Source organism: Myotis lucifugus, unplaced genomic scaffold (assembly GCF_000147115.1).
Source record: "Myotis lucifugus unplaced genomic scaffold, Myoluc2.0 scaffold_376, whole genome shotgun sequence".
In the NCBI taxonomy this organism is placed as follows: Eukaryota; Metazoa; Chordata; class Mammalia; order Chiroptera; family Vespertilionidae; genus Myotis; species Myotis lucifugus.
This window is the reverse complement of record NW_005871424.1, coordinates 256,267-280,584: the sequence shown is the minus strand read 5'-3', so window position 1 is coordinate 280,584 and position 24,318 is coordinate 256,267. Positions and strand designations below refer to the sequence as shown.

General features: G+C 50.6%; 1 protein-coding gene across 1 annotated transcript in view; it reads left to right on the top strand.

The window, feature by feature from the left end:
- MYH11 (myosin heavy chain 11) overlaps nucleotides 1–24,318 on the top strand; it is a 113,291-nt gene that overhangs the window by 68,019 nt on the left and 20,954 nt on the right. Inside the window, 18 exon segments of the mRNA XM_014467049.2 lie at nucleotides 123–266; nucleotides 6,571–6,666; nucleotides 8,802–8,920; nucleotides 9,719–9,871; nucleotides 10,779–10,952; nucleotides 12,943–13,116; nucleotides 14,852–14,966; nucleotides 15,436–15,542; nucleotides 15,544–15,630; nucleotides 17,082–17,203; nucleotides 17,309–17,378; nucleotides 17,547–17,707; nucleotides 19,311–19,419; nucleotides 19,955–20,086; nucleotides 20,178–20,384; nucleotides 21,243–21,380; nucleotides 22,424–22,547; nucleotides 23,259–23,430. Coding sequence (XP_014322535.1) covers nucleotides 123–266; nucleotides 6,571–6,666; nucleotides 8,802–8,920; nucleotides 9,719–9,871; nucleotides 10,779–10,952; nucleotides 12,943–13,116; nucleotides 14,852–14,966; nucleotides 15,436–15,542; nucleotides 15,544–15,630; nucleotides 17,082–17,203; nucleotides 17,309–17,378; nucleotides 17,547–17,707; nucleotides 19,311–19,419; nucleotides 19,955–20,086; nucleotides 20,178–20,384; nucleotides 21,243–21,380; nucleotides 22,424–22,547; nucleotides 23,259–23,430 — 2,404 coding nt within the window.

Sequence of the window (24,318 nt, the reverse complement as noted above, 5' to 3'; positions counted from 1 at the left end):
GGGATGATGCAGAAGGAAGGGGACAGAAACTGTGATGGTCCAGACCCTCTACCAGATTCCAGTCTCCTGTTCAAAGTAGTTGTGTGCCTTCCTGACCACACCCCATCTTCCCCTCCTTCCAGGTGACTTGCTTTTGGAGGGCTTCAGCAACTACACGTTCCTCTCCAATGGCTATGTGCCCATCCCAGCTGCCCAGGACGATGAGATGTTCCAGGAAACCCTGGAGGCCATGGGCATCATGGGCTTCAATGAAGACGAGCAGCTGTGTAAGTCTTCACACCTTGAGACGGGGGCTGGCGAGGGGACCTGGATTCTTGCTCTCGGTTCCACGGGAATCAGTTAGGGACTCTTCTCCGGTCAGGACACATTTCTGTTCTCTAAATTCCCCAACGCCCCTTCCCCCTAACAAAACAGGAGAATGAAAATGAATATTACTGTAGGTGGTTTGTTGGTGTTTTTAAAAAGTGGCTGCATAAATTAGGGCTCTTTCAGTTACAAGTGACCCAAAATTGTCTTCAGCAAAAAGGAAAATGATTCACTCATAGCGCTGAAAAGTTCAGGGACACTGGGTTCAGGTACAGTTAATTCTAGGGGTGCAAAGGTTGTCTCTAGAACTTGGTCTTTCAACAACATTGACTTTAGGTAGGCTGTAGTGTCTTGGCAGCAAATGGTTGCTGCAGCTCCAGCCCTTAGATCCTCTGGATTTATGTCAAACAGAAAAGAGCAGAGTGGATTGTCTGATTGAGTTCCTCAATGGAGTCTCATTGACTCTTATTGGTTGCCCTAGGGTGATGTTGTTATACCTGAGCTACTCATTGTAGCCAGGGTGTGGAAAGCTCTGAGTAGCTTAGGTCTCTGTTCTGTTCTTGGACCTGGAGGTAGAGAGGTAGTTGGCCTCCTCAAGAACATGTGGGCAGAGGATATGGGACAGGGAATAATTGAGGTGGTGGGTTTATTCGGGCTCTTCCTGGTAAGCCAGTCTGGTGATAGACCAATATTGATTAACTGGGGGAGGGGGAGTCCCTCAGCCCGGCCTGAGCCCTCTTGCAGTCTGGGACCCCTCGGGGGATGTCCGCCTGCTGGCTTAGGCCCGATCCCCAGGGGGATCGGATATAAGGCAGCAGTCAGACATCCCTCTCACAGCCCGGGGCTCTCACAGTCTAGGATCCCTCCCTCCTTACCGCCCGCCTGCAGTGGAGGCCGGAGAGGCTCCCACCACCACCGCTGCACTCACCAGCTGTGAGTGCGGCTTCTGGCTGAGCGGTGCTCCCCCTGTGGGAGCACACTGACCACCAGGGGGCAGCTCCTGTGTTGAGCGTCTGCTCCCTGGTGGTCAGTGCATGTCATAGCGAATGGTTGTTCCACCGTTTGGTTGATCTGCATATTAGGCTTTTATTATATAGGATGTCATCAACCACCGACCAAGAGACACACTTGCCCTTGAGAATAGGGCAGCTCAAAGAGATACCCTTGGTCTCCACACTGTGCTTCAAGAAGCACTTTTCCTTCTGGGTTAGATGTGCCCCAGTGTTCAAGGTTATTCTCTTTTGGGAACACCAGGGCAGGATTGTGGAAAATTTCCCTTCCTTCCCACGCCCCTTCGGAGCCCCAGAATAGCGCTAAGGTTGCTGAAACGCAGCAATAGGGAGGGGCAGTTCCTCTTGAGATAAATGGGGGCCCAGAAAAAGAAGGTTCCATGGGTCAGTTGACAAATGGACGGTGATTGTGGATTTTGGCCAGGGTTCCATATCAGAATCCAAGGTTAACATCCCTTTCTGAATGACCTGGGCTCTCCAAGAATAATTCATTTTATTTGGGACATGAATCAGTTTTGCTTCTAATCTTTTGCTTTAGACAAATGCAACTAATGATTCAGTACTTGCTATGTGCCAAGCATTTGCTAAATCCACCCCCCCCTTTTTAATGTACCATGTCCAGTTTTATTTGAATAATAAAAAACTGGAACACACTAAAATATTGATTGATAGAAGATTTATTAAATTATTGTTTGACCTTATTAAGTAGAATGATGGGGCTATTGAAATTGTTTTAGAAAAACATTGGCTTATATGGAAATGCTTGTATTTAAAGTGAAGATATCAGGGGACAAAGCAATATACTAAGTGCTTTATATGCATTATTTAATCACAACAACTCTATCAAGTGGCTGCTGTTATCCCAGATTTGCAGAGGAAACTGGGCACAGAGAAGTGAAGGAACTTGCCCAAGGACACACAGCGAGTTACTGGTGGAGCTGGGACTCACCCTCGGGTCTTGTGGACTCCCAAGCCCTATTTTGTGACTTGCTGTGCTCTGCGTTTGTCTGTGGGAAGGTGGTTTTTGTCCTTTAAACTCTTAAAATTCTGTATCAGAGTCATGGTTTGGTACCCAGGGCTGGTGGGAGCCTAGTATATTCTAAAATGCAGACTCACATCATTATCGATGATTCAGAATCCCACCATGTGACATAGTTCCCTTCCCTGCTCCCTTCAATTTTTCAGATGACTTTCAAAGAGGAAGTAGCAGTTTGGCACCTACTAGGTCATCAGCTCCTCTCTGATACTTGCAAATCTCCCTTTTAACCCCAAGAGTAGAGCCCAGGCCCCGCACCTTGCTAGAATTTGATAACATTTTTTATTGTTATAGTTGCTATGTACTTACGGCAAGGGAAGCTCATTTTTTACTTAAGATAGAGCTAGTTTCCTATTAACATAAATCTAAAGAAAGAGAAGTAAGCGGATGTAAAGAAAAATGTTAAGGAAATAATGGAGCAGATAGTATGCAGGTAGAGCAAGCATTAAGATGAGGGTGTGGGAATGATTGAGGTCCACAGGACATGGACTTAGACTATTTGTACATCAATCCCAGTTATAAATTTAGAGCTACTCCCAACCCTTCACAAAGAGGCTGAAGGAGAATGGGGGTGGGCATAAGGGGTGAGGCTCGAGCCCTAGAGCTTCATAAGACTCAGGTGACCATGCCCCTCTGTTTCCCGGAGCTCAGTGGGGGAGGCATACTCGCCCCAGGTCACAGAGAGCTAGCAACAGTGTAGGACTGGAATAATAATCTATGTATATAAAAGCCAAGCAACCGGAACAACTGGTCACTATGACGCACCCAGCTGATCGGGGCCCCGATCGCCCCCCCCCAACTGCCTGTGGCCCCTCCCCCTGGCCGGCCCCACCCCCGATCCGCCCCCTCTGCCCCTATTGGCCCCCATGGGGGCAGGCTGCCGACCCCACCCATGCACGAATTTGTGCACCGGGCCTCTAGTATGACATAATAGCAATAATATTTATTGAACACTGACCATGTTTAGACACATTTAATCCTCATGACAGTCCCATGAGGTGGGAGTTTTTATGGGCCTTCAGATGGCAAAACTTCAGGCCACACAGCTGCTAAGGACAGGCCTGGCCACTGGCCCCCAGACACCCCCAGGCACAGACTAGATCCATTTCCCAGACTTCAGTCATTGATGCTACCTCCGGGTTCCATCTGTATTGTTGGCAGAATATTTTTATGAAGAGGTGGATTTCTACAGCTCATCTGCTCTGGGCTTTGTCTTAACAATTTCTGTAAAATCACTAATTGTATGCCTTGGTTTTATTATTTCCAATAAATTAGAATAAATACCTAACTATTAAAATGTTTAATAAATTTCCCATGCCACCTAAGATTGCCTGTCCTGTGTGCCCCTGGCAGTACACATGCCATGTGTTGGAAACCCACTTTTTATGCCTCAGTAATGATGAATGGTGTATTAGTTTCCTGTGGCTGCTGTAACAAGTCACCACAAACTGGGTGGCTTAAAGCAATGGGAATTTATTCTCTCTCAGTTCCGGGGGCTGGAAGTCCAAAATCAAGGTCTCAGCAGGGTTGGTTCCTTCTGGAGGCCGTTAGGGAGAATCCAGCCCATGTCTGTCTCCTGGTTCCTGGTGCTCCTCAGCCAGTCGGCACATCACTCCCATCTCAGCCTCCCTTGGCATATCACCTCCCACTGTGCTTCCTCTTGTGTTTCCAGGGCACTTGTCATTGGATTTAGTGCCACCAGGTTAATCCAAGGTGATCTCATTTAAGATACTTAATTAAATCTGCAAAGATCTTTTTTCCATATAAGGTCACATTCAAAGATTCCGGATGGACATATCTTTGGGGGGGGGGGTGTACTGTTAAACCCACTACAGGTGGCTGCCATTATTTAGCACCCACTGGGGCAGGCCCCTTGTTGATCATCTCTCCTGACAGACGTCACAAAGCAGGTGCTACTGTCTCCATCTCCATTTTGCAGATAGGGAAGCTGAGGCTCAGAGAGGCAGAGCCAGGGTTCGCACTAGGGACTTCATAACTCCCGGGGACCTGTTTTCAACCCCCGCCCCAGGCTGCCTGCCCTCAGCACCCTCGCCATTTCTGTAGCCCCTCCAGATCGCCACTTTCCTGTCCACCAGCTCTTTCAGTTGGTTCATCTCCTGTGGCCGGAGAGTGGCCGCCGTTCTGTCATGAGCACGTTATCTGTACCAGAACGTGCAAACTGCTGGCTCCTGGACCCACAGGAGAGGTTGGCCTCCACCACATATAAATTTTTAAAAATTGCCTTTTGTTATCTCTGCAAAGATCAGAAGTCTGTTAGCACTGGGCTTCCTCTCCCATAGCCAAGCTTGCATTGGCCAAGCAGTTCCCCTTCAGGTGGGGTTATGGCGCCCAAGAGTCCCCACAGTCCCCTTTGTTCATTTAGACCAGTGGTTCTCAACTAAGGGGAGTTGGCTCCCCTGGGGGGACGTCTTCCAGAATCTGGAGATAGTTTTGGTTGTCGTAACTCTGTAAGGGGAGCACTACTGACATCTAGTGGTTAGAGACCAGGGATGCGGCTAAACATGGTACAGCCATGCCCCTACACTAGGGCCAGGGTTGAGAAACCCTGAGTTAGGCTGCTTCCCTGGGCTCTGCAGGCCTGTCAGCGATCCCTAGTTTAGATCCGCAGTTTACAAGCCATGAGTATAGCACTGGACAGTTTACAAAGCCCCTTTCATACATTATTGGTAAACGAAACTGCCTTAGCAGTGCCTGGTCCACAGCACTGTTCACATTCTGCAGTGGTGATGGGAGAAAACGGGTGGGTGATCGGCCAGCAGCCAGGCCTTTTGCTGAGCTGGGCCTGGGTCCCTAAGGTATGAGGGCAGCTGTTGTGAAGGGCTGTCACTCCAGCTTGGCCCGAGGACCCAGAGAAGGCTGGCACTCTAGGATTTATTCCTAGAACACAATGATTTCTTCTTGGAAGTCCTGGGCAATTTGCACTGAGCCACTCATTTGCATTAATCCTCCATCCATCCATCCAATCACCCATCCATCATTCATCTTCCTTCCATCCATTGTTCCATTCATTCACCCATACATACATCAGTCCATCGATTCCTCTGTCCATTATCCAGTCTTCAATCCATCCATTGATCCGTCATTCATCTTCTATCTATTATCCATCCTCCGTCCATCTCACCTGCCTCCCCATGTGTGTCTAGACCCTGGATTAGGCTTTGGGAATACAAAGATGATAGGACAGTCCCCACTCTCCAGTAACCCATGGTTTTACGGGGTTTCAAACACAGAACCCATTTTAACAGTAACATGGCCTGAGTATGGAGTCAGAAGGATTCAAGGGTCTGGGAACACAGTGTTTTGTCTGGAGACACCTGGACAACAAGTGGGGGGAAATGTTCCCTTCTTCATCCTACCTTGAACATCTTGCACACCCAGCCAGTATATGTTGGGAAATATAGAGTTTGGTTTTATTTCTTAAATAGCTTTTATTGACATATAATTTACATGTAGGAAGTTGTGTATGCCATAAGTGTACATTCGATTAATTTTTATAGATTGAACACACCTGTGCAACTAGCTCCCATTTTAAATAAGAGAACACCACCCGCTCCCTTACGTTCCTTCTAGCAGCTTCCCCCAATCAAGAATAATTAATCTGATTCCTAACAGCATAGTTTGCCTGTTCTTGAACTTTTCATAAATGGCCTTATATGGTATGTTCTTGTTGCATTTCGTGTCTTTTTCTTTAGCATTTGTGTTTGTGAGCTACAGCTGTTGTGTTGTTTTTAGTAGTAAATCATTCATTCTCCTTGCTACATAGCAGGGGCAGGGGCTGGCAGACGTGTTCTGTAAAGGCTAGATAGTGAATATTTTAGCCCATGCGGCTGTACAGTCTCTGTTGCAACTTTTCAACTCTGTCGTCGAAGCATGCCAGTGAACGAGTGCGGCTGTGTTTCAATAAAACTTTATTTAAAATGGCAGGCAATGGGCTGGATGTGGTCCCTGGGCTGCAGTTTGCCAACCCCGGCTACCCAGTATGGTATTCCATTGTAGCACACAGTTTTCAGCAGTCATTTCAAAATGTTTTCCCCCCTCATTAGCAGGGGGTTGGGGAAATTTGGCTTTCTCCTGAAAGCTCAGAATTGACTCTCTTTAGGAGAAAGGTGCAGCTGCCCAAGGGTGTTTAGACGCCAGACCTCCAGAGCACCGTGGTGTTGACGGCTGTGTGTTGTCTGCTCTCTCTCCTCCCCCCAGCCATCCTGAAGGTGGTGTCGTCCGTCCTGCAGCTGGGCAATATCGTCTTCAAGAAGGAGAGGAACACAGACCAGGCGTCCATGCCGGACAACACAGGTGGGGCCTCCTCTGCCCAGGAACTGATGGCGCGGGTGCGGGAGGGAGGGTCACACCCAGTCTCTGGACGAGGTGACTTGGGGCCGTCACAAGAGCTCCGCTAAGCTACTTTCACTGACTTCTCTCTCTCTTCACACTTCTCACTGCGGAAGTCCTACGGTGGGAAATGCCTGAACCAGAGTGTGGGAGGAAAGATCAGGGAGGATCCTGAGGGAGCATCAACTCGAACCCCCCCACACATGTTCTGTTTAACATACTTTCCAGCACGAACTGTATGCCCGGCCCTGAGATAGGGAGGGAAACAAGACAGGGACAGCCATTTCTTACGGCACCTGTGGTCCTGCTGGGGAGACAGACCTCACCCAAGCTTCCCGGCGAACAGTCGCCAGATAAAATAGAAGATGCCCGTTAAACCTGAGTGTCAGATAAACCACAAACACACTTGATATAAGCATGTCCTCGGTAATGTTGGGGATATAATTCTATATTCTGTGTATATTATAATTCTGTAATGTAATTCCAATACGAAAAAAAGTGTTTGTTGTTTAGCTGACATTCAAGTTTAACTGGGCATCCTGTATTTTTGTGTGTGAATCTGACAAATAAGCAGCATTTTGTGTTTTGAAAAGACCGCCAGGCTACCTCCGTGCTTGTTGGTGGCTGAGCCAAAAGGATAACGTAGGTTCCCAGCTCAGCTCCCACCGTGGCCCCCACACTAGCCGCAGGCTGCATGTTGTGTTGCTTTTGCAAATCCCCGGAGCTTACCTTCCCTGAGACCTGTCAGAAGTTTCCTGTGTTACACTCCCCAGTATGGCACGTTATAGGGCTTCACACTCAGAGAGAGACCTTCAAGGAAAGAGAAACCCCAAAGCACCCTTGCAAAGAGATGGGGGATCATCCCAAAACCACTCTATTCTATCACCCGCCTTGCATGTGCAGACTATCACGCAACACTAGTCTTCATGTTAACGGGGATTTTTTTTTTTTTAGAAAATGCTTTTAAATACAGAAATAGACATATAACAAGAATCCACGAGCCCACCATCCAGAACTGACGTTTGAGAATATTTTCTAATACGGCTTTGTCTTTAAAATGAAACAGAGCAGCATAGATGTGCAGACACAGTGACATCCCTTGTTCTCCCAGCTGCGTTCTCTCCCCGCGCCTCCTGGCAACCACAATTGTTCCTCACTACACACCCTTCAGCCTCATCTGTATACGTTCGCTCACACGTAGTAGAACGGTATAGAAAGTTGCTTTGTGAGTGTTTTTATTTGTATAAATGATATCACACTAAAGATATCATTCTTCGACTTGATTTTTTTCCTATTCTATATTCACCATTGTCTAGATCAGGGTTTCTCAGTAGTGGCAAGACCTAAAGTGACAACCAAAAAAGTTTCCAGACTTTACCAAATGTCCATCCCCTGGGGGCAAAATCACCCCTAGTTGAGAACCACTGGGGGGTGGGGAGAGAGAGAGAGAGAGAGAGAGAGAGAGAGCATCCTTTAACTGCTATTTGGTGTTCCATCTTATGAAAATACCATGGTATGTTTGTCTGCTCCCATATGAATGGATTTAAGGTGTTTCCAATATTTTGTCACTACAAACAAGGCTGAAGGACGTCTCTTGGAAGCATTCATGGAATAGTTGACTATATGTCAGGCCCTTTCCATATCTTACCTCATTTAACCCTGTTACAACCCCACAGAGCACCAAATAGCTGACTCTTTCTACAAGCCAAGAAAAACAAGACTCCAGGAAGTTGAAAGCCTTTTCCATAATCACCTGGCTAGGACGTGGGAAGGGGTGAGGGCTTGAACCTGGAACATCCGGCAGTTGGAGCATACCTCCATCCCAGCCTGTCATAGCCTCTGAGCGATACATTGGGGGTGGGGTGATGGATCACAGCAGTTCTTAGGACTTCTTTATGCTGTGTTCACTGCTTATGTGTTACACTCCCCAACATGGCAAGTTATGGGAATCCATCTCTCCAAAACAACAATAACAACAACCACCGAAAAACAACAACAACCAAAAACACACCAATGTCTATGCAAATATCCATGCAATGTGTTTAGTCCCCAAGCCTTCTCTTTGTGATGCACTTAATATGCTTGTTTTCTCCACCCAGCTGCTCAGAAAGTTTGTCACCTCATGGGAATTAATGTGACGGATTTCACCAGAGCCGTCCTCACCCCACGTATAAAAGTCGGGCGTGATGTGGTACAGAAAGCTCAGACAAAAGAACAGGTAAGGATGCGCTTGCTCTTTATTCCTGCAGGATCTCACATTCAGCCAGCCAGCCAGCCAGCCATCACCCAGCCATGCATTTATCCATATGTTCATCCATCTATTCATCTCTCCACTCATCCATTCATTTATCCATCCATCCATCTATTCATCTCCCCACTTATCCACTCATTCATCCCTTCATTTCTCCATCCATGCATTCATCTATCTGTTCACATTGTGTCCATCCATCCATCATTTATCCATCCATTCACCCATCCACCTATCCACTTACTCATCCATTCATTTATCTTTCCATCCATGTTTTCACCCATTTATATGTTATCAATCCATTCATCCATCTTCCCTTCCCTCTGTCCATATCTTCGTCCCTCATCTATCCAATACTAGAACATTCAAAGTCCCCCGTCAGGTTTTGAAAACACAACACTGAACAAGAACAGCAGAGTCCCTCACCCATGACCTCATCTTGATCTCTTAGTTGTAGGGACCAGGCCTGACCTAAGAGATTTTGAAATGCCTGTGTGCCCTTTCTAGAGGCAGGACTGACCACCTCTGCATGGCCCCTCTGTGCCAGGTCCCTCTCACAGGGAGTGTTTACTTATCCCAAGTCATTCCTTAGGTCTGAGCTGGCTATCCCTCACTGGTGCTTTCTGCAGAGATGGGGCCATTTCCTTTTTTGTTGGCTTTTTAAGGACTTACTATAAGTAGGAGAAGAATAAAACTCTGAGCCATCAGCTGGGTTCATGTGAAAACGCAGCCCATGGGCGTAACCGTGTTCCCTCGCTCCCCCCACAGGCAGACTTTGCCATGGAGGCTCTGGCCAAGGCCACGTATGAGCGCCTTTTCCGCTGGATACTCAGCCGTGTGAACAAAGCCCTGGACAAGACCCACCGGCAAGGGGCTTCGTTCCTGGGAATCCTGGACATTGCTGGATTTGAGATCTTTGAGGTACAGTGTGGTGGGATGACAGCAGCCATGGACGTGGCTCTCCGGGGTGAAGCTTCCCCTCGGAGAATGCATCATTTTGGAGAAAGGCAGGCAGATGGCTACTGTAGGGTGGGAGGCTGACCTTGAGGGTGGAAGAGACAGAAATCCAGCAGGGGATGCATTGGTTTGTGAAACTGAGAAGGCCCCGTCAGACAAGCAGGACCTGGTCCCCTGCCATCTCCCCACCTGGACCCTGTTCTCACATAGTCTCCCCTCCTGGTGGCAAGATCACTGCCACCGCTCTCAACGGCTCTCGGCAGCCTTGGCAGCTGCAGCCAGTTCCAGCTGTTTACCACAGTCCCAGCCAGTTCTCACCAAAATCTTGGCATTGAGTCTCATGGACTCAGACTCCCCGGGGTTGGTCTCACCAAAATCTTGGCATTGAGCACTATTTCCAGGGTCTTGCCTTAGTTCATGTGGTGCCGCATGGCTACTGGATCTCACAGCCATGGGTTAGAGGGACATTATCAATGAGAGGGGAAGGCTGGAGATTGACAGATATTCCCAAACCTATCTACTCCCTCTCCGAGCCTCGGTTTCTACATCTGCAAAATGGGGGTGATAAAATACCTTACACGGTTATTCTTTCCACAAATCATTGTGCAGATGGAGGAGATACGCATCCTGAAAGCAATGTGTATGTAGACCACGTGACAGGAGAGTGGGTCCATTTTGCCAGCCCCCCATGACCTGTAGGCAGCCGTTGTTGGGGCCTCAGCCCTCTCGGGGTGCTGAAATGGCAGAGCGGGCTCTGGTGGAAAGGGTGGCAGGCCCTGGGGCTCTCTTCAGGGCGGAGCTTCTCTTCAGGGCCCCGAGCCCCCTGCCTTCATCCATGATGCTCACGGCCCCCTCGCTGTCCTGTGCTCAGGTGAACTCCTTCGAGCAGCTGTGCATCAACTACACCAACGAGAAGCTGCAGCAGCTCTTCAACCACACCATGTTCATCCTGGAGCAGGAGGAGTACCAGCGCGAGGGCATCGAGTGGAACTTCATCGACTTCGGGCTCGACCTGCAGCCCTGCATCGAGCTCATCGAGCGGCCGGTGAGGGCCCACGTCACACTCGCATGCGCGTGTGACCTCCTGCGGCGGCATGTGGACCCTGCCCGCTCCGCGTGTGCACGCTTCCCCCAGCACTGAGTCCTTGTGGGCTCAATCACACTTTCCCTTACCCCACATTTTAAAGCAAAGGTATTTTCTTTTTTTATTTCTCTTTTCCTCCCTCCCTTCCTTCCTCTTTCCTTCCCTTCCCTCCCCTCCCTTCCTTCCCCTCTTTCCCATTCATTTATTTACAAAGTCAGGAGCCTTTGTTTTGTTCCCTGATGCATCCCAAGCTCCTAGAACCATGCACGTAGTAGATGCCCAATAGATAATTGTTGAATGACTATTTACTGAGCACCTACTATGTGCTGGGCCCGTCTTTAGGGGTTAGGGATGTAACCGTGAATGAGATGAACTTGGTCCCTGCCCTCCTGGAGGAGCGGGCAATAGAACCAGACAGACAAAGCAAGTGAACCATCCTGATAAAGCCAGAGTGGAGAATGACTGCACAGAGCAGGGGGAAGCACTTCCCAATTCTGAGTCCAAAAGGTGAAGACCATTCCAGCAGAATGAATGGCATTTGCAAATAAGGCTGTGCTCTTGACACCTTAGTTTAGACTGCCTCCCACAGGGAGGCGCTTTACTAAAAGGAATCCTGAGGTGAATCTATATATATAAAAGGCTAAGTGTCCGTCTGTCTGACCGGTAGCTATGACGTGCACTGACCACCAGGGGGCAGACGCTTAATGCAGGAGCTGCCATGACGCGCACTGGCCATTTAAAACTAAACGGCACCACGGACCTGGCGCCAACAAACCAACACTCGGCAAACCAACACTCAGCTTCCCCCACCACCCCCAGAATGACACCCCACCAAATCGCAGCCAACGCTGCCAAGACCCCATGGCGCAAAATGCATCCCACAGCCCAGCCCAGCCCGGAAATGGTCGCTGTGGGTGCCGGGTAATGACGTCACGTAGCAACACCCGGCCTCCTCTCCCTAGCAACTAGCCTCCTTGGAGTTTCTTCAGCCCAGGAACCCGATTTGCTTTATAGCCAGATGCAAACATTTTACACTTTAGCCAAATGTTTGTGAAGCGTTTTCCCATGCCTCATCTCATTTGATCCTCACAGAAGTCCTGGAGTAGGTAGATAGGAGACTCAGTAGAATCCTATTTTCTTTTCATTAGCGGGAAAAAGGAGATTTAGAAAGTTTAGAAATTTGACCCAACTGAAAAGAAGTAAGAAATGGTGGAACTTGAAAATTACTTCAGGTTTTCTCACTGCACAAAACATAGTCAAACACTGCTGCAGTTAAATATTTTACCCTTTGTTCTCCCTGTGTGATCTACAATAATAATCTGCTTCATGTTGATATTTACTGCTGTGTTGCTGACAATTACCTGAAAGAGAAGTTGGGGTGCTTCACTGGGCTGGAAAAGTTTAGCTAAATCAGAAAGCAGGTAATTAAGCAAGTTATTCTATATCTATAAAAGGCTAAATTGATTCGCGCATGATGATTCATATGAAGCTCTCGCCGGTGCCAATCACACGGGTGTGTTTTGATCTGTCATTGTCAATCATGAATTTGGTTGATGCTTCTACTATATAGAAAGGGTGAATAGCGATATTAAAATATTTCTTCTAATTAATTTCCTTTCAATGTGCACGAATCCGTGCACCGGCACACTAGTGTATATATAAAGCAAGGTGTGAAATCTTTGTGATGTTGCATGTGCTCCCCACTAGGGGGCAGCAGCAAACATGTTCTGTTGGTGGTGCTTGCCCTTATATCCCCAATGCTGGTCCATTGGACACATGGTAATTTGGGGATATATTTTGCAGGGAGGGAACCAAAATAAAGAGGGTGTAAATCCGTCTTTATATGTAGGCAGATATGGTATGAGAGCTAGGGAGCTGCCTGTGCGTGTGTTTGGGTGGCAAGCCTGAGGCTTGAGCCCTGGCTGTGATCTGCCCTGCTTGTCCTCCACAGAACAACCCTCCAGGCGTGCTCGCCCTGCTGGACGAGGAGTGCTGGTTCCCCAAAGCCACAGACAAGTCCTTCGTGGAGAAGCTGTGCTCAGAGCAGGGCAACCACCCCAAGTTCCAGAAGCCCAAGCAGCTCAAGGACAAAACCGAGTTCTCCATCATCCACTATGCTGGGAAGGTACCCACTGCGTGTCCCAGGGGTCTGTCTGTCCCGGGGACCTCAGCAGGGATGCCAGAGCAAGAGCAGCTTGGGAATGGCAGAACCCAAAGGCGTCCGGTGTAAATCAAATCCCAAGCAAGGCTATTTATGATTGTTGTCTAAGTGTCTGGAAGGGACAAGATATATATATATAAAATCCAACCATGGTGGCCAGCTAGTTCTTTCTTGTATAGACTCTAAATCCTTCCTGCTGCAGGGTAAACCCAGCAAGAAGAGCCAACCAGAATGGAGTGACCAATAAACCCAATTTTGGGTTCGCAAGAATCTCCTTTATCATGGCCTTGGGTTTGCCATTGGCAGCCTATTCCGTCCAGAGAAATCTGTGATGGTGTCACCTTGTCGTTGTCAACTCCTCTTCTTCCTCCTCCTCCTCCTTCTCTCCGTCATCATCATCATCATGCTTCATGGCTGTTAATGTACAGAACCTTCCCCTGTGCCTCCTGGGTAATTTAGAAAGACATAACTTGGTTTGGCTTACAGAATCTTAGAGCATTTTTATTGATGCTCCAGAATCCCCACAGCATCGTGGGAACAGGCAATGCCCTAAGTCAGGGGTTGGAAAACTGTAGTCCATGCATCAAATCTGACCCACAGCCTGTTTTTGTAAATAAAGCTTTATTGGCACCCATTTGATTACATAACATCTGTGGCTGTCTTTATGCTATAACGATAGAGTTGAATGGCTGTGACAGATGGTATGGCCTGCAAAACTGAAAATCTGGGCCTTTACAAAAAAAGTTTGCCAGCTCCTACCCTATCCTCAAGGGAGCATCATTCCTTTAGGCACAGAGAGATAATGCTTTTCTTTTCCCCACTTCACAGGTGGTTTCTTTTTAGTCCTCTTTCAGATCAGGCCTGGCCATCACCATAACAACCCACATCCCGTAAGAACCCACCAGAGATATTTTGCGAGTTGCTTCCATGTCATAGTCACAATCATAAAATGAAGGCTTGCCCTGGCTGGTTTTTCTCAGTGGTTAGAGCATCGGCCCATGTACCTGGGTTGCCGGTTCAATCCCTGGCCCCGGTCGGGGCACATGTGGGAGGCAACCTATCGATGTGTCTCTCTCACATTGATGTTTCTCTCCCTCTCTCTCTCCTTCCCTCCCTTACACTCTCAAAAAAAAAAAATCAATGGAAAAAATATTCTCAGGTGAGGATTAACAAAAATAAATAATGAAAAATAAATAAAGTGAAGGCTTTGGCCACGGTCAGTATTCGAGTTGGGAATTTACATCCATGTATCAAAATCTCCCAGTTACAAAACTTATGTTCATCAGAGAGAGGAGAGGAGGTCCGCAGACTTAATTTAAAAACTGGAATTGTTGTCGAGCCTTCTCTAGATGAGGGAGAACTTTCATGTGAGGGAGATATTTACTATCAGCCAAACTCTTCATCACTCGGAGGGCAACCGGCATCATCCCAGGCTCTGGAGGCTGCCAGAGAAGTGTTATAGGAGAATGCAAGGAATAGAGACAAGGCCTTCCAGCAGTGGCTGCCATTGGCTGGTGCCCTACTGTGCGCAGGGCCCTTTAAAGTCCTGATCTGCTGGTCTCTTCGTTGGAGTTATGGATTCTCACCTTGGCAGCTGCTAATGTCATTTCCTCGCTGACCTTGGACGATCTGGGAGGGAAACGGGAGGACTCCGGCCCTGCCCTTAGTTCATAACTGACCGGAGGGTGGTTCTTGGCAGGTGGACTACAACGCGGCTGCCTGGCTGACCAAGAACATGGACCCGCTGAATGACAATGTGACTGCCCTCCTCAACGCCTCTTCAGACAAGTTTGTGGCCGACCTGTGGAAGGACGGTAAGGCCCCACCTGCTGGAGCTGGAGAGCTGGGCGCCAGAGTCCTCCCCTCCTCCAGCTGCCCCCAATGCCCACACCTGCTCCCAGGAGGGGCGGCCACATGTGGCTGCAGGAGAGGGCCATGTTGGCAGGTGCTAGTGACATCTTGTTGACACATTCAACCACCTCAGAGCCCCTTAACCCCACACCTGGGCCCCAGGGAGAAGGTCTGCAATCAGGCCAGATGGAGGAAGTAGCGTCCGAGGCACGAGGAGTAAGAGTGCCCCCATCCAGAATCGGAAAGACTGAACTCCTGTCTCACCCCTGCCACACACTTTCCGTCACCCGGGAGCTCTCAGATTCCCCAAGTAGATAATAGCTGGAAAGCAATCCCCTTACCTAGTGCTAGAGGGAAGGCACTGGCAGCAGAGAGAAGAATGGGGGCCCTGGGTAGGCCAGCGGCTGATGCCGCCCTCCATGTGCCCCCCAGTGGACCGTATCGTGGGGCTGGACCAGATGGCCAAGATGACGGAGAGCTCGCTGCCCAGCGCCTCCAAGACCAAGAAGGGCATGTTCCGCACGGTGGGGCAGCTGTACAAAGGAGCAGCTGGGGAAGCTGATGACCACGCTGCGCAACACCACGCCCAACTTCGTGCGCTGCATCATCCCCAACCACGAGAAGAGGGTGAGGCCGCCCCACTGGCTGCTGCTGCTTTGGGGAGGGGGGGGAGTGGGGGTGGTCAGAACGTCCCCCGGGGACATCACCAGGTCTACAGGGAATGGGGAAGGCAGGCAGGGGTAGAGGGGCAAGAAGAAAGCCTGACCCCCCACCACCCCAAGGGCTCCATCTGACATGGTGGAAGGTTGGCTGAACTTGGGGTCCATTCCCCAACCTGGAGGCAAAAGAAGACAGGGAGGAAGGGAGACTGTGTCCAGACACTTGCAGCCCTGGAATTGCTGTCCAAGGTATCAGATCACCACGAATTCATCATTCAAGTTGATGTTTTCTGAGTTCCTGCCTGTGCTGGGGAGACAGTACTGGATAAGTTGTAGTCCTCACCTGCAGATTTCTTGTAGTCTAGGGCAGGGGTGCTCAGCTGGGGGCAGTTGTGCCCCTACCCAGGGGACATCTGGCCCCGTCTGGGGACATTTGTGGTTGTCATACCTGGGAGGGGACGACTACAGGCATCCAGTGCGTAGAGGCCAGGTCTGTGCTAAACATCCCACAGTGTGCAGGGCATCCCACGACAGAGAAGGATCCTACCCAGTGTGTCAGTAGTGCTCAGGTGGCGGGAGATCCGTGGGCGAGGCAGACACACAAGCTGGTAACCATGGTGCAATGTGCTAAATTATGAGAACTCCAAACAGCGGGGGCTCCCGCTCCAGCTCCTCAGGGCTGAGAGGAAGCTTCCTAGAGAATGTGCACGTTGAGAGGCATCAACTTGGTGAAGTGGAGGGGAGGCTGGGGAGGGCATCCTAGGCAGAGGGACCAGTACAACAAAAGTGTGGAGGTAACAAATGAAGCATCTCGGCAAGAAAATGCTAGGTAGGTGGTTGCATGTTGATGTGTGATGGTGTGAGGCAGGGATTGGGAAGAGCTGGGGCTGAACAGTATCAGGGGCTAGCTCGGGGCGTTCCTGTGGGTGGACCAGAGCCTGGCCTTCCTTCTGTGATACCACTGGGGCTTTAAAAGCAGGGGTATGTCATGATCAGGTTTACACCTTAGAAACCAAATGAGGGGATGAGAGGAGAGGCAGGGCTGGGGGTGAGAAGACCAGGTAGGAGGCTGTGGTGGGCTTTGTCTGGGCAGGAGAAGATGGTGGCGAGTGGATGGCAGTGACGATGGCCAATGGAGAGAAGTGGGTGGATTGGGAGATACTCGGGAGGTAGGAGCTTTCGAACTGGTGATGGACAGGAAGTGAGGAAGAGGAAGGTGACCAAGAAGAAGCCCCAGTGTCCAGCTAGGTGATGCTAGTGCCACCAAGTACAAGCAAGAGATCACCTGAACCCTCAGCTGAGACCTCACTGGGTTGATCCTGGTGGCCTGGTGAGGGGGGTCATCCAGGCCTGAGACTCGGGGCTTGCTGCTCCCTGAGTCCCAGCCCCGGTGGCCCATCGCCCTTTCCACCTTTGCAGTCCGGCAAGCTGGATGCCTTTCTGGTGCTGGAGCAGCTGCGGTGCAACGGGGTGCTAGAAGGCATCCGCATCTGCCGCCAGGGCTTCCCCAACAGGATCGTCTTCCAGGAGTTCCGCCAACGGTGAGTCCGCCAGGGCAGGCACCTGTGGGGCAGTGGGTGAGCGGGTGGTGGAGGGAGGGATGCTGGAGAGGCGCTTGGTTGGTGACTTCTCTCCTGTGTCTCAAGCTACGAGATCCTGGCCGCAAATGCCATTCCCAAAGGCTTCATGGATGGGAAGCAAGCCTGCATCCTCATGGTGAGCCCAGCCCCACCCTGCCCTGCCCTGGAAATCCAGCTGCAGCCCTCCCCGGCTCTGGTGGCACTGCCAGGAGCTGCTTTGGGTGTGACCTCCCTGACACAGGCTTAACCCCTGGCCACATGGCACAGCTGAGAATGGGAACTCTTGTCTTCCTTCCTTCTGCAGATCAAAGCCCTAGAACTCGACCCCAACTTGTACAGGATCGGGCAGAGCAAAATCTTCTTCAGAACCGGGGTCCTGGCCCACCTGGAAGAGGAGCGAGACTTGAAGATCACCGACGTCATCATGGCTTTCCAGGCCATGTGTCGAGGCTACCTGGCCAGAAAGTAAGGACCCGCCTACTGTCACCTCCCCACACACACAGATGGGAGACACACACTTTCAGGGAGCTTGCTGGCCTCATGTTCTTTTTTTTTTAAAGTATATTTTTATTGACTTAAGAGAATAAGGGATGGGGGGGGAGAGAGAGAGAGAGAGAGAGAGAGAGAGAGAGAGAGAGAGAGAGAAACATCAATGATGAGAGAGAATCATTAATCAGCTGCCTCCTGCATGCCCCACACTGGGGATAAAACCTGCTACCCAGGCATGTGCCCTGACCTGGAATTGAACCGTGACCTCCTGGTTCATAGGTCGACACTCAACCTCTGAGCCACACCTGCCAGGCTGGCCACATGTTCTGATTCCCTGACTCTCTGAGGCCATCTGCTTTCAGATGCTCCACTGATTGGATGGCAGTGTTTTCTTGGGGGGAAGAAATGCTACCGTTTAATATAAGCACTGGTTATGAGGGCAGGCGGGAAGGTTAAGACCATGACTCTAGAGCATTAGACCTCAGTTCTCATCCTGGCTCCCCCACCTATTTGCTGATGGGCCTTGGGCAAGTTACTCGACCTCTCTGAGCCTCAGGTCTCTCCACTGGAAAATAGCATATTCATTCGTGCCTCGTGGAATTGTTTACAAGGCGTCAGGGAAATACTTCCTGAAAAGGGTTGAAACAGTGCCTGGTTATCATCTTGGAAGTGTGAGACTATGAGTAGGTACCCAAGGAAAGAGTCTTTGGCTGTATCTATAGCCTTGTGTCCAGATGGGGTTCATCAGGCAGGGTCTTGGAAGGTCTGATGCCCCTTCTGTTTTGGGAAGCCTGGGGCCATGTGCCGGCCAGGGTCCTTGAAAGTTACACCCTTTGGTGGCAGGGACTGTGGAGTCGCTCTGTCCAGGGTTATGTCATCATGAATGAAGGCTCCTGCTGTCATCTGCAGAGCCCTGATCGTGTTAAACTGATTCAGTGCCAAGGGGACCCAAGATGGTCAAGGCCAGATCTAGGGAGCTCTTGGTCCAGGGACAGACCTAGCTTAAGTTTCATAATTCTGTTACCACCCCAAACCCCAACCTGCCTCCAGACGACTGAGGGCAGTTTTATTCTTCAAGTTCACCCACGTTCAAGATGGCAGAGAGAAGAGGATTGTGCTCACTGTTCATGGTTTCTCAAACCTAACAGCCCTTAAACAAGAAGCGTGCTAGTTCTAGGTCAGGTTTGAGATTTCTAAAATACACCTGAGGAAGGAATAGGTTTGTCAGACACTCAGCTTTGGGGAAGATGTGGCACAGCTGGGGGTGAGCAGGGTTCCCCTAGGAATGATGTAGCAGGGACCGATTTTCTCGATGTTTGGATCACAGCTCTGGTTCCAGGGTATTGTGTGAGCCTTGGGTCTCCAGTGCCGGCTGGGAAAGGCTCTTGTCTCCATATTATCTGAGTGGTCTGTGCCGAGACAGTATCCCTGTGCTGATGCTCAGAGCCCCTGGAAGAACCTGAGCTGGAGAAAAGGGGGGCTGTCCTCATGCAGGTCACAAAATCACAAGCAAAACTGACAAAGTGAGACATGTGTCGGGTGACCAGGGCTTCTCACGGCTCCCTACCCCTCCCCCCAGGGCCTTTGCCAAGAGGCAGCAGCAGCTGACGGCCATGAAGGTGATTCAGAGGAACTGTGCCGCCTACCTCAAGCTGCGCAACTGGCAGTGGTGGAGGCTCTTCACCAAGGTGAGTGCTCCGGCCCCACCCAGCTCTCAGGACCCCCAGCCCTGGTTCTTCACTCCAGATGCCCCAGATGTGGGACTGGAGATGGTTGTCAGTGGGTGTGCAGCTGAGAGCTTGAGATCAAACCTGGCCTGTTGGTGATGCTCCAGGCAGGCCTGTCTCCGGTGCATCTGATGAAGGCCCACCCTCCTTGGCACCGGGGTTACAGCCATGACCTTAACACAGATCCGGAGAATTTCATCACCACAAGGATCCCTCACAGTGCCCTTCGATAACCATGCCCATTTCTTTTCTAGCCACACCCATTTCCTTCATAGCCCTAAGTCTAGAATGTTTAGCAGCATCCCTGGCTTCTGCCCACTAGATGTCGGGAGCACCCCCTGCTCCAGTTGTGACAGCTGAAACTGTCTCCAGAAATTGCCACATGTCCCCTTGGGGTGGGGTAAAATTGTCCCTGGCTGAGAAGCACTGATCTGCTTTTATTACAAGATTGTATCCCTTTTGCCATGAAAATAAATGCTGCGCTGTGTGTGTGCAGGTGAAGCCCCTGCTGCAGGTGACGCGGCAGGAGGAGGAGATGCAGGCCAAGGAGGATGAGCTGCAGAAGACCAAGGAGCGGCAGCAGAAGGCAGAGAGCGAGCTCAAGGAGCTGGAGCAGAAGCACTCGCAGGTGCTTGGCAGGGAGCGTGACGGGGGCTGCGAGGGAGGCAGGATGCCTGTTCCTGGGGGACTCACTGGCCGCCTCCCACCCCTGCATCCAGCTGGCCGAGGAGAAGAACCTGCTGCAGGAGCAGCTGCAGGCGGAGACGGAGCTGTACGCTGAGGCCGAGGAGATGCGGGTCCGGCTGGCGGCCAAGAAGCAGGAGCTGGAGGAGATCCTGCATGAGATGGAGGCCCGCCTGGAGGAGGAGGAAGACCGGGGCCAGCAGCTGCAGGCAGAGAGGAAGAAGATGGCCCAGCAGATGCTGGTAAGGCACTGGAGGGGCTGACCTTCCCTGCAGGCAGGCCTGGGAGGCCCATCTGATGATATATGTCCCCATTGCACAGATAAAGAGACTAAGGCTTGGGAGGGAACAGCCATCTGTGCACATAGGTCTCCCTAAAGCCCGCTCTGCTCTGCCCTGCCTTTCGCGTGCTTTTATTTTTTCTCCTAATAGCAGCTGTGTGTGAGGGGTAATTATATTGGTGCAGACAAAACACCCAAAATAAACATTTATTTCACATAGTTAGGAATCTGACAGTGGCTTCGCTAGATGGGTCTGGCTTAGCATCTCTCATGAAGTTAGTCAAGATGTCAGCTGGGCTGCAATCATCTGAAGGCTTGACTGGGGCTGGAGGACCCACTTCTACATGACTCATTCACGTGGCTGTAGTTCCTCACCTTGTGAGCTTCTCCACGTGGCTGCTTGAGTGTCCTCACAACTTGGCAGCTGGCTTCCCCCAGAAGCAGTGAGTCGGGAGAGGAGAGAGAGCAGGGGAGGAAGGCACAGTGCCTTTTATGGCCTGATTGCTGATGTTACACTCCATCACTTCCTCTTGATTTTATTTTTTAGAAGCAAGTCACTAAGCCCTGCCCACACTCAAGGGGAGAGGAATTAGGCTCCACCTTGGAAAGGAAGAGTATAATTGGTGGACGCACTTTAAAACCACCATGGTGCCTACTCTCCCCATTTTATAGATGAGGGGACTGAGGCTCCGTGAAGCAAACCTTAATTTCCAATGAAAGGAGACTGCAGAGCACTGGGGTCATCAGGCCCAGCCTGTGTCAGTCCCCAGGGCTCCAGGAGAGTGACTTCTAAACAAGGCTGTGATTCGTTTCCCACAAGGACCTGGAGGAACAGCTGGAGGAGGAGGAAGCTGCGAGGCAGAAGCTACAACTTGAGAAGGTCACGGCCGAGGCCAAAATCAAGAAACTGGAGGATGACATCCTGGTCATGGATGATCAGAACAACAAACTGTCAAAAGTGAGTGGGGTCGAGCATCTGCATTCCAATGACAGGCTCACCAGGGACAAGGATTTCAGATGATGTTTCTGTTTTAGCCAAATGAAAGGTATTGAAGGCCAAGCAAAGGTTTATCTCTGACAGGGTGGCTCTGTGACCGCCCTGTGGATGCAGGTGTGCCGTGGACTGGGTCCTGGCAGGATCACCAGCACCAGGGCTGCCACAGAGCAGCACCATGACCAATGGAGCCCCCAAGGTGTGCAAAGGAGGCCAAGGTGCCTGAGTCCCTGGGCCCTCTCCCACATTCTCATGGGCCCCCTCCAGTTAGGGACAGGGTGACCAGCTGTCCTGATTTGCCTGGGATGGAGGGGCTTCTGGGATGTGGAACTTCCAGCACCAAAAGCGGAAAAGTCCCAGTGCCAAACAGGATGAGTCGGTCACCCTCGTCGGTAACTTCTAACCAGCCCCACGGAGGGCAGGCTCCTTTTAGTTCTTTCAGCCAGATGTCAGCAGGGCACCTCCATGAGCCAGGCCCCGTTAGGTGCAGGGGGTGTGTGGTGAGAGAGGACCATGCCCTTGTGGGGCTTATATTCTAGTGTTACAGCAAATAGATCATCACACACATAACTAGTAATAACCATTGTGATCGGGGTTCTGAAGGGAGGGAGGTTATTCAGGGAAGGCTTCCTGGAGGAAGTGGCATGTAAGTGGAAACCTAAAGACTGAGGTGCAGTTACAGGGAGAGGAGGTGGAGGAGCACCCCAGGCAGATGGCTCCATCTGGGCAAAGGCCCTGAGGCAGGAAAGAGCTGGCATGTGATAGGAAGGGAACGAGGGCCCCATTGGCTGGCACATTGACGTATGAGAGGCATAGTGACGTGAGATGAGAAGTGGCGGACTTTTGAAAATTAAGGAACTTCTCTTCACCGTTTCAAACTCGAGGCTGTATTTGGTTATCATGTGGGTTTTCAATGATTTATCTGGAAATCACTAAAAGTGAGACATAGATCCTGGAAGGAAAAAAAAAAAAAGACTAATGGTGCTTCTTTTTCTTTCCCCAAAAAGGAGCGAAAACTCCTTGAAGAGAGGATTAGTGACTTAACGACGAATCTTGCAGAAGAGGAAGAAAAGGCCAAGAACCTCACCAAGCTGAAAAATAAGCACGAATCTATGATTTCAGAACTGGAAGGTAAACCGGCTACCCGAAGCAGCTTTGAACCGGTATTTAAAAACTAGGGAAATCAGAGAGGAAATTCAGAATGGCAGATTATTTCAAGAGAGGCAAATCCTCTCCAGGCTCCCCAGTCTCCCTTAGTCAACATCCTATACCAGTGATGGCGAACCTTTTGAGCTCGGCGTGTCAGCATTTTGAAAAACCCTAACTTAACTCTGGTGCCGTGTCACATATAGAAATTTTTTGATATTGAAATTTTTTGCAACCATAGTAAAACAAAGATTTATATTTTTGATGTTTATTTTATATATTTAAATGCCATTTAACAAAGAAAAATCAACCAAAAAAATGAGTTCACGTGTCACCTCTGACACGCGTGTCATAGGTTCGCCATCACTGCCCTATATAATAAAGAGGTAATATGCTAATTAGACTGAACAGCAGAACAACTGTCCAGACAACCTTCTGGACAAAGGCGGGGCTGCAAGGGCCGAGCCCCTTGCACAAATTTTGTGCATCAGGCTCTAGTACATTAATAATCAAAGGCCCTTTCCATCAGGACTGACAGTTCATTGAGATAGTTGCGCGGGCGGGGCTGTTACCAGCGAGGGATGTGTGTGCATGTGCGTGCCCTTCCTCCGTGTAAAAGACCTCAGCAGAAAGGCTCATCCTCCTGGAGTCCTTCTGGTGGCTTCCGCCTCCTGAAGGGCCCCTGGCTTTGTCTAGTGCGGCTGAAGAAGGAGGAGAAGAACCGGCAGGAGCTGGAGAAGCTGAAACGGAAGCTGGAGGGAGAGGCCAGCGATTTCCACGAGCAGATCGCAGACCTGCAGGCGCAGATTGCGGAGCTCAAGATGCAGCTGGCCAAGAAGGAGGAGGAGCTGCAGGCGGCCCTGGCCAGGTAGTGGGGCCACGGCCTGTGTGTTCCTGGGCCCTGCCAATCCAGTGGCCCCAGTCCTCCTCCTTCTCCTCCAGGCAGGCCTCCATCTAATGCAAGGCCAGAAGCACGCCTTGACTTTCCTCTCTTCCCTCCAACCCATCCCTCTTTGTGTCTCCCATGGTGTCTCTCTTTTGGACGCCAGGCCTTCCTCGTCCACACCCCAGTCCTGCATTTCCAGTTGACCACAGAGGCCCTTCTCTGGCACCTCCCACACCACATCGGAGGCTGGAATGGCCCTCCTCTCCCTCCAGCCCTCCTTCGAAGGTCTCCCTCTTTGTGAATGCCAGGCCCCTCCCCAGCTTTTGCCCTCCCTGCTCCTCCCACAGCCAGCAGGCAGCAGCCCTCAGATTCTGCCTGCCCTTTGCCATGAGCCCCTCCTCCCACTCTGAGCTGGCTTCACACTAGTGGCCCCACACTGGCAGCAGACTCACCTGCTCGCTGTGTGCTAAGCTCTTTTGAAGCGGTATCTTCACAGACACCTGGCCAGGTATGCCGCTGCTTTCTCCAGTTCACTGGGGAGGAAGCTGAGCCAGGGGAGGTGAAGGAGCGTGTGACTGTCACCCCGCTTTTGAGAGGCAGAGCTGGGATTTGAGCCCCAAAGCTTTCTGCTGAGCCCCTGGTCCTGCTGCACGACTGTTAGAGTGATGGGCCAGAAACATCAGTTTGGGTCATAAACCCACTCAAGCTTTGCTGGCTTGTGCAGGAAACGCAGGTCCTAGCCTGGTACTCAGTGCCCACCTGCCCTCCGCAGTCTGACCCTAACCCAACCATTTTGCTTCCTCTCTCACTGCTGCCCATTCACAAGTGCAGTGCAATCGACCTACCTACCTCGCCCTGCCCTGCAGAGTC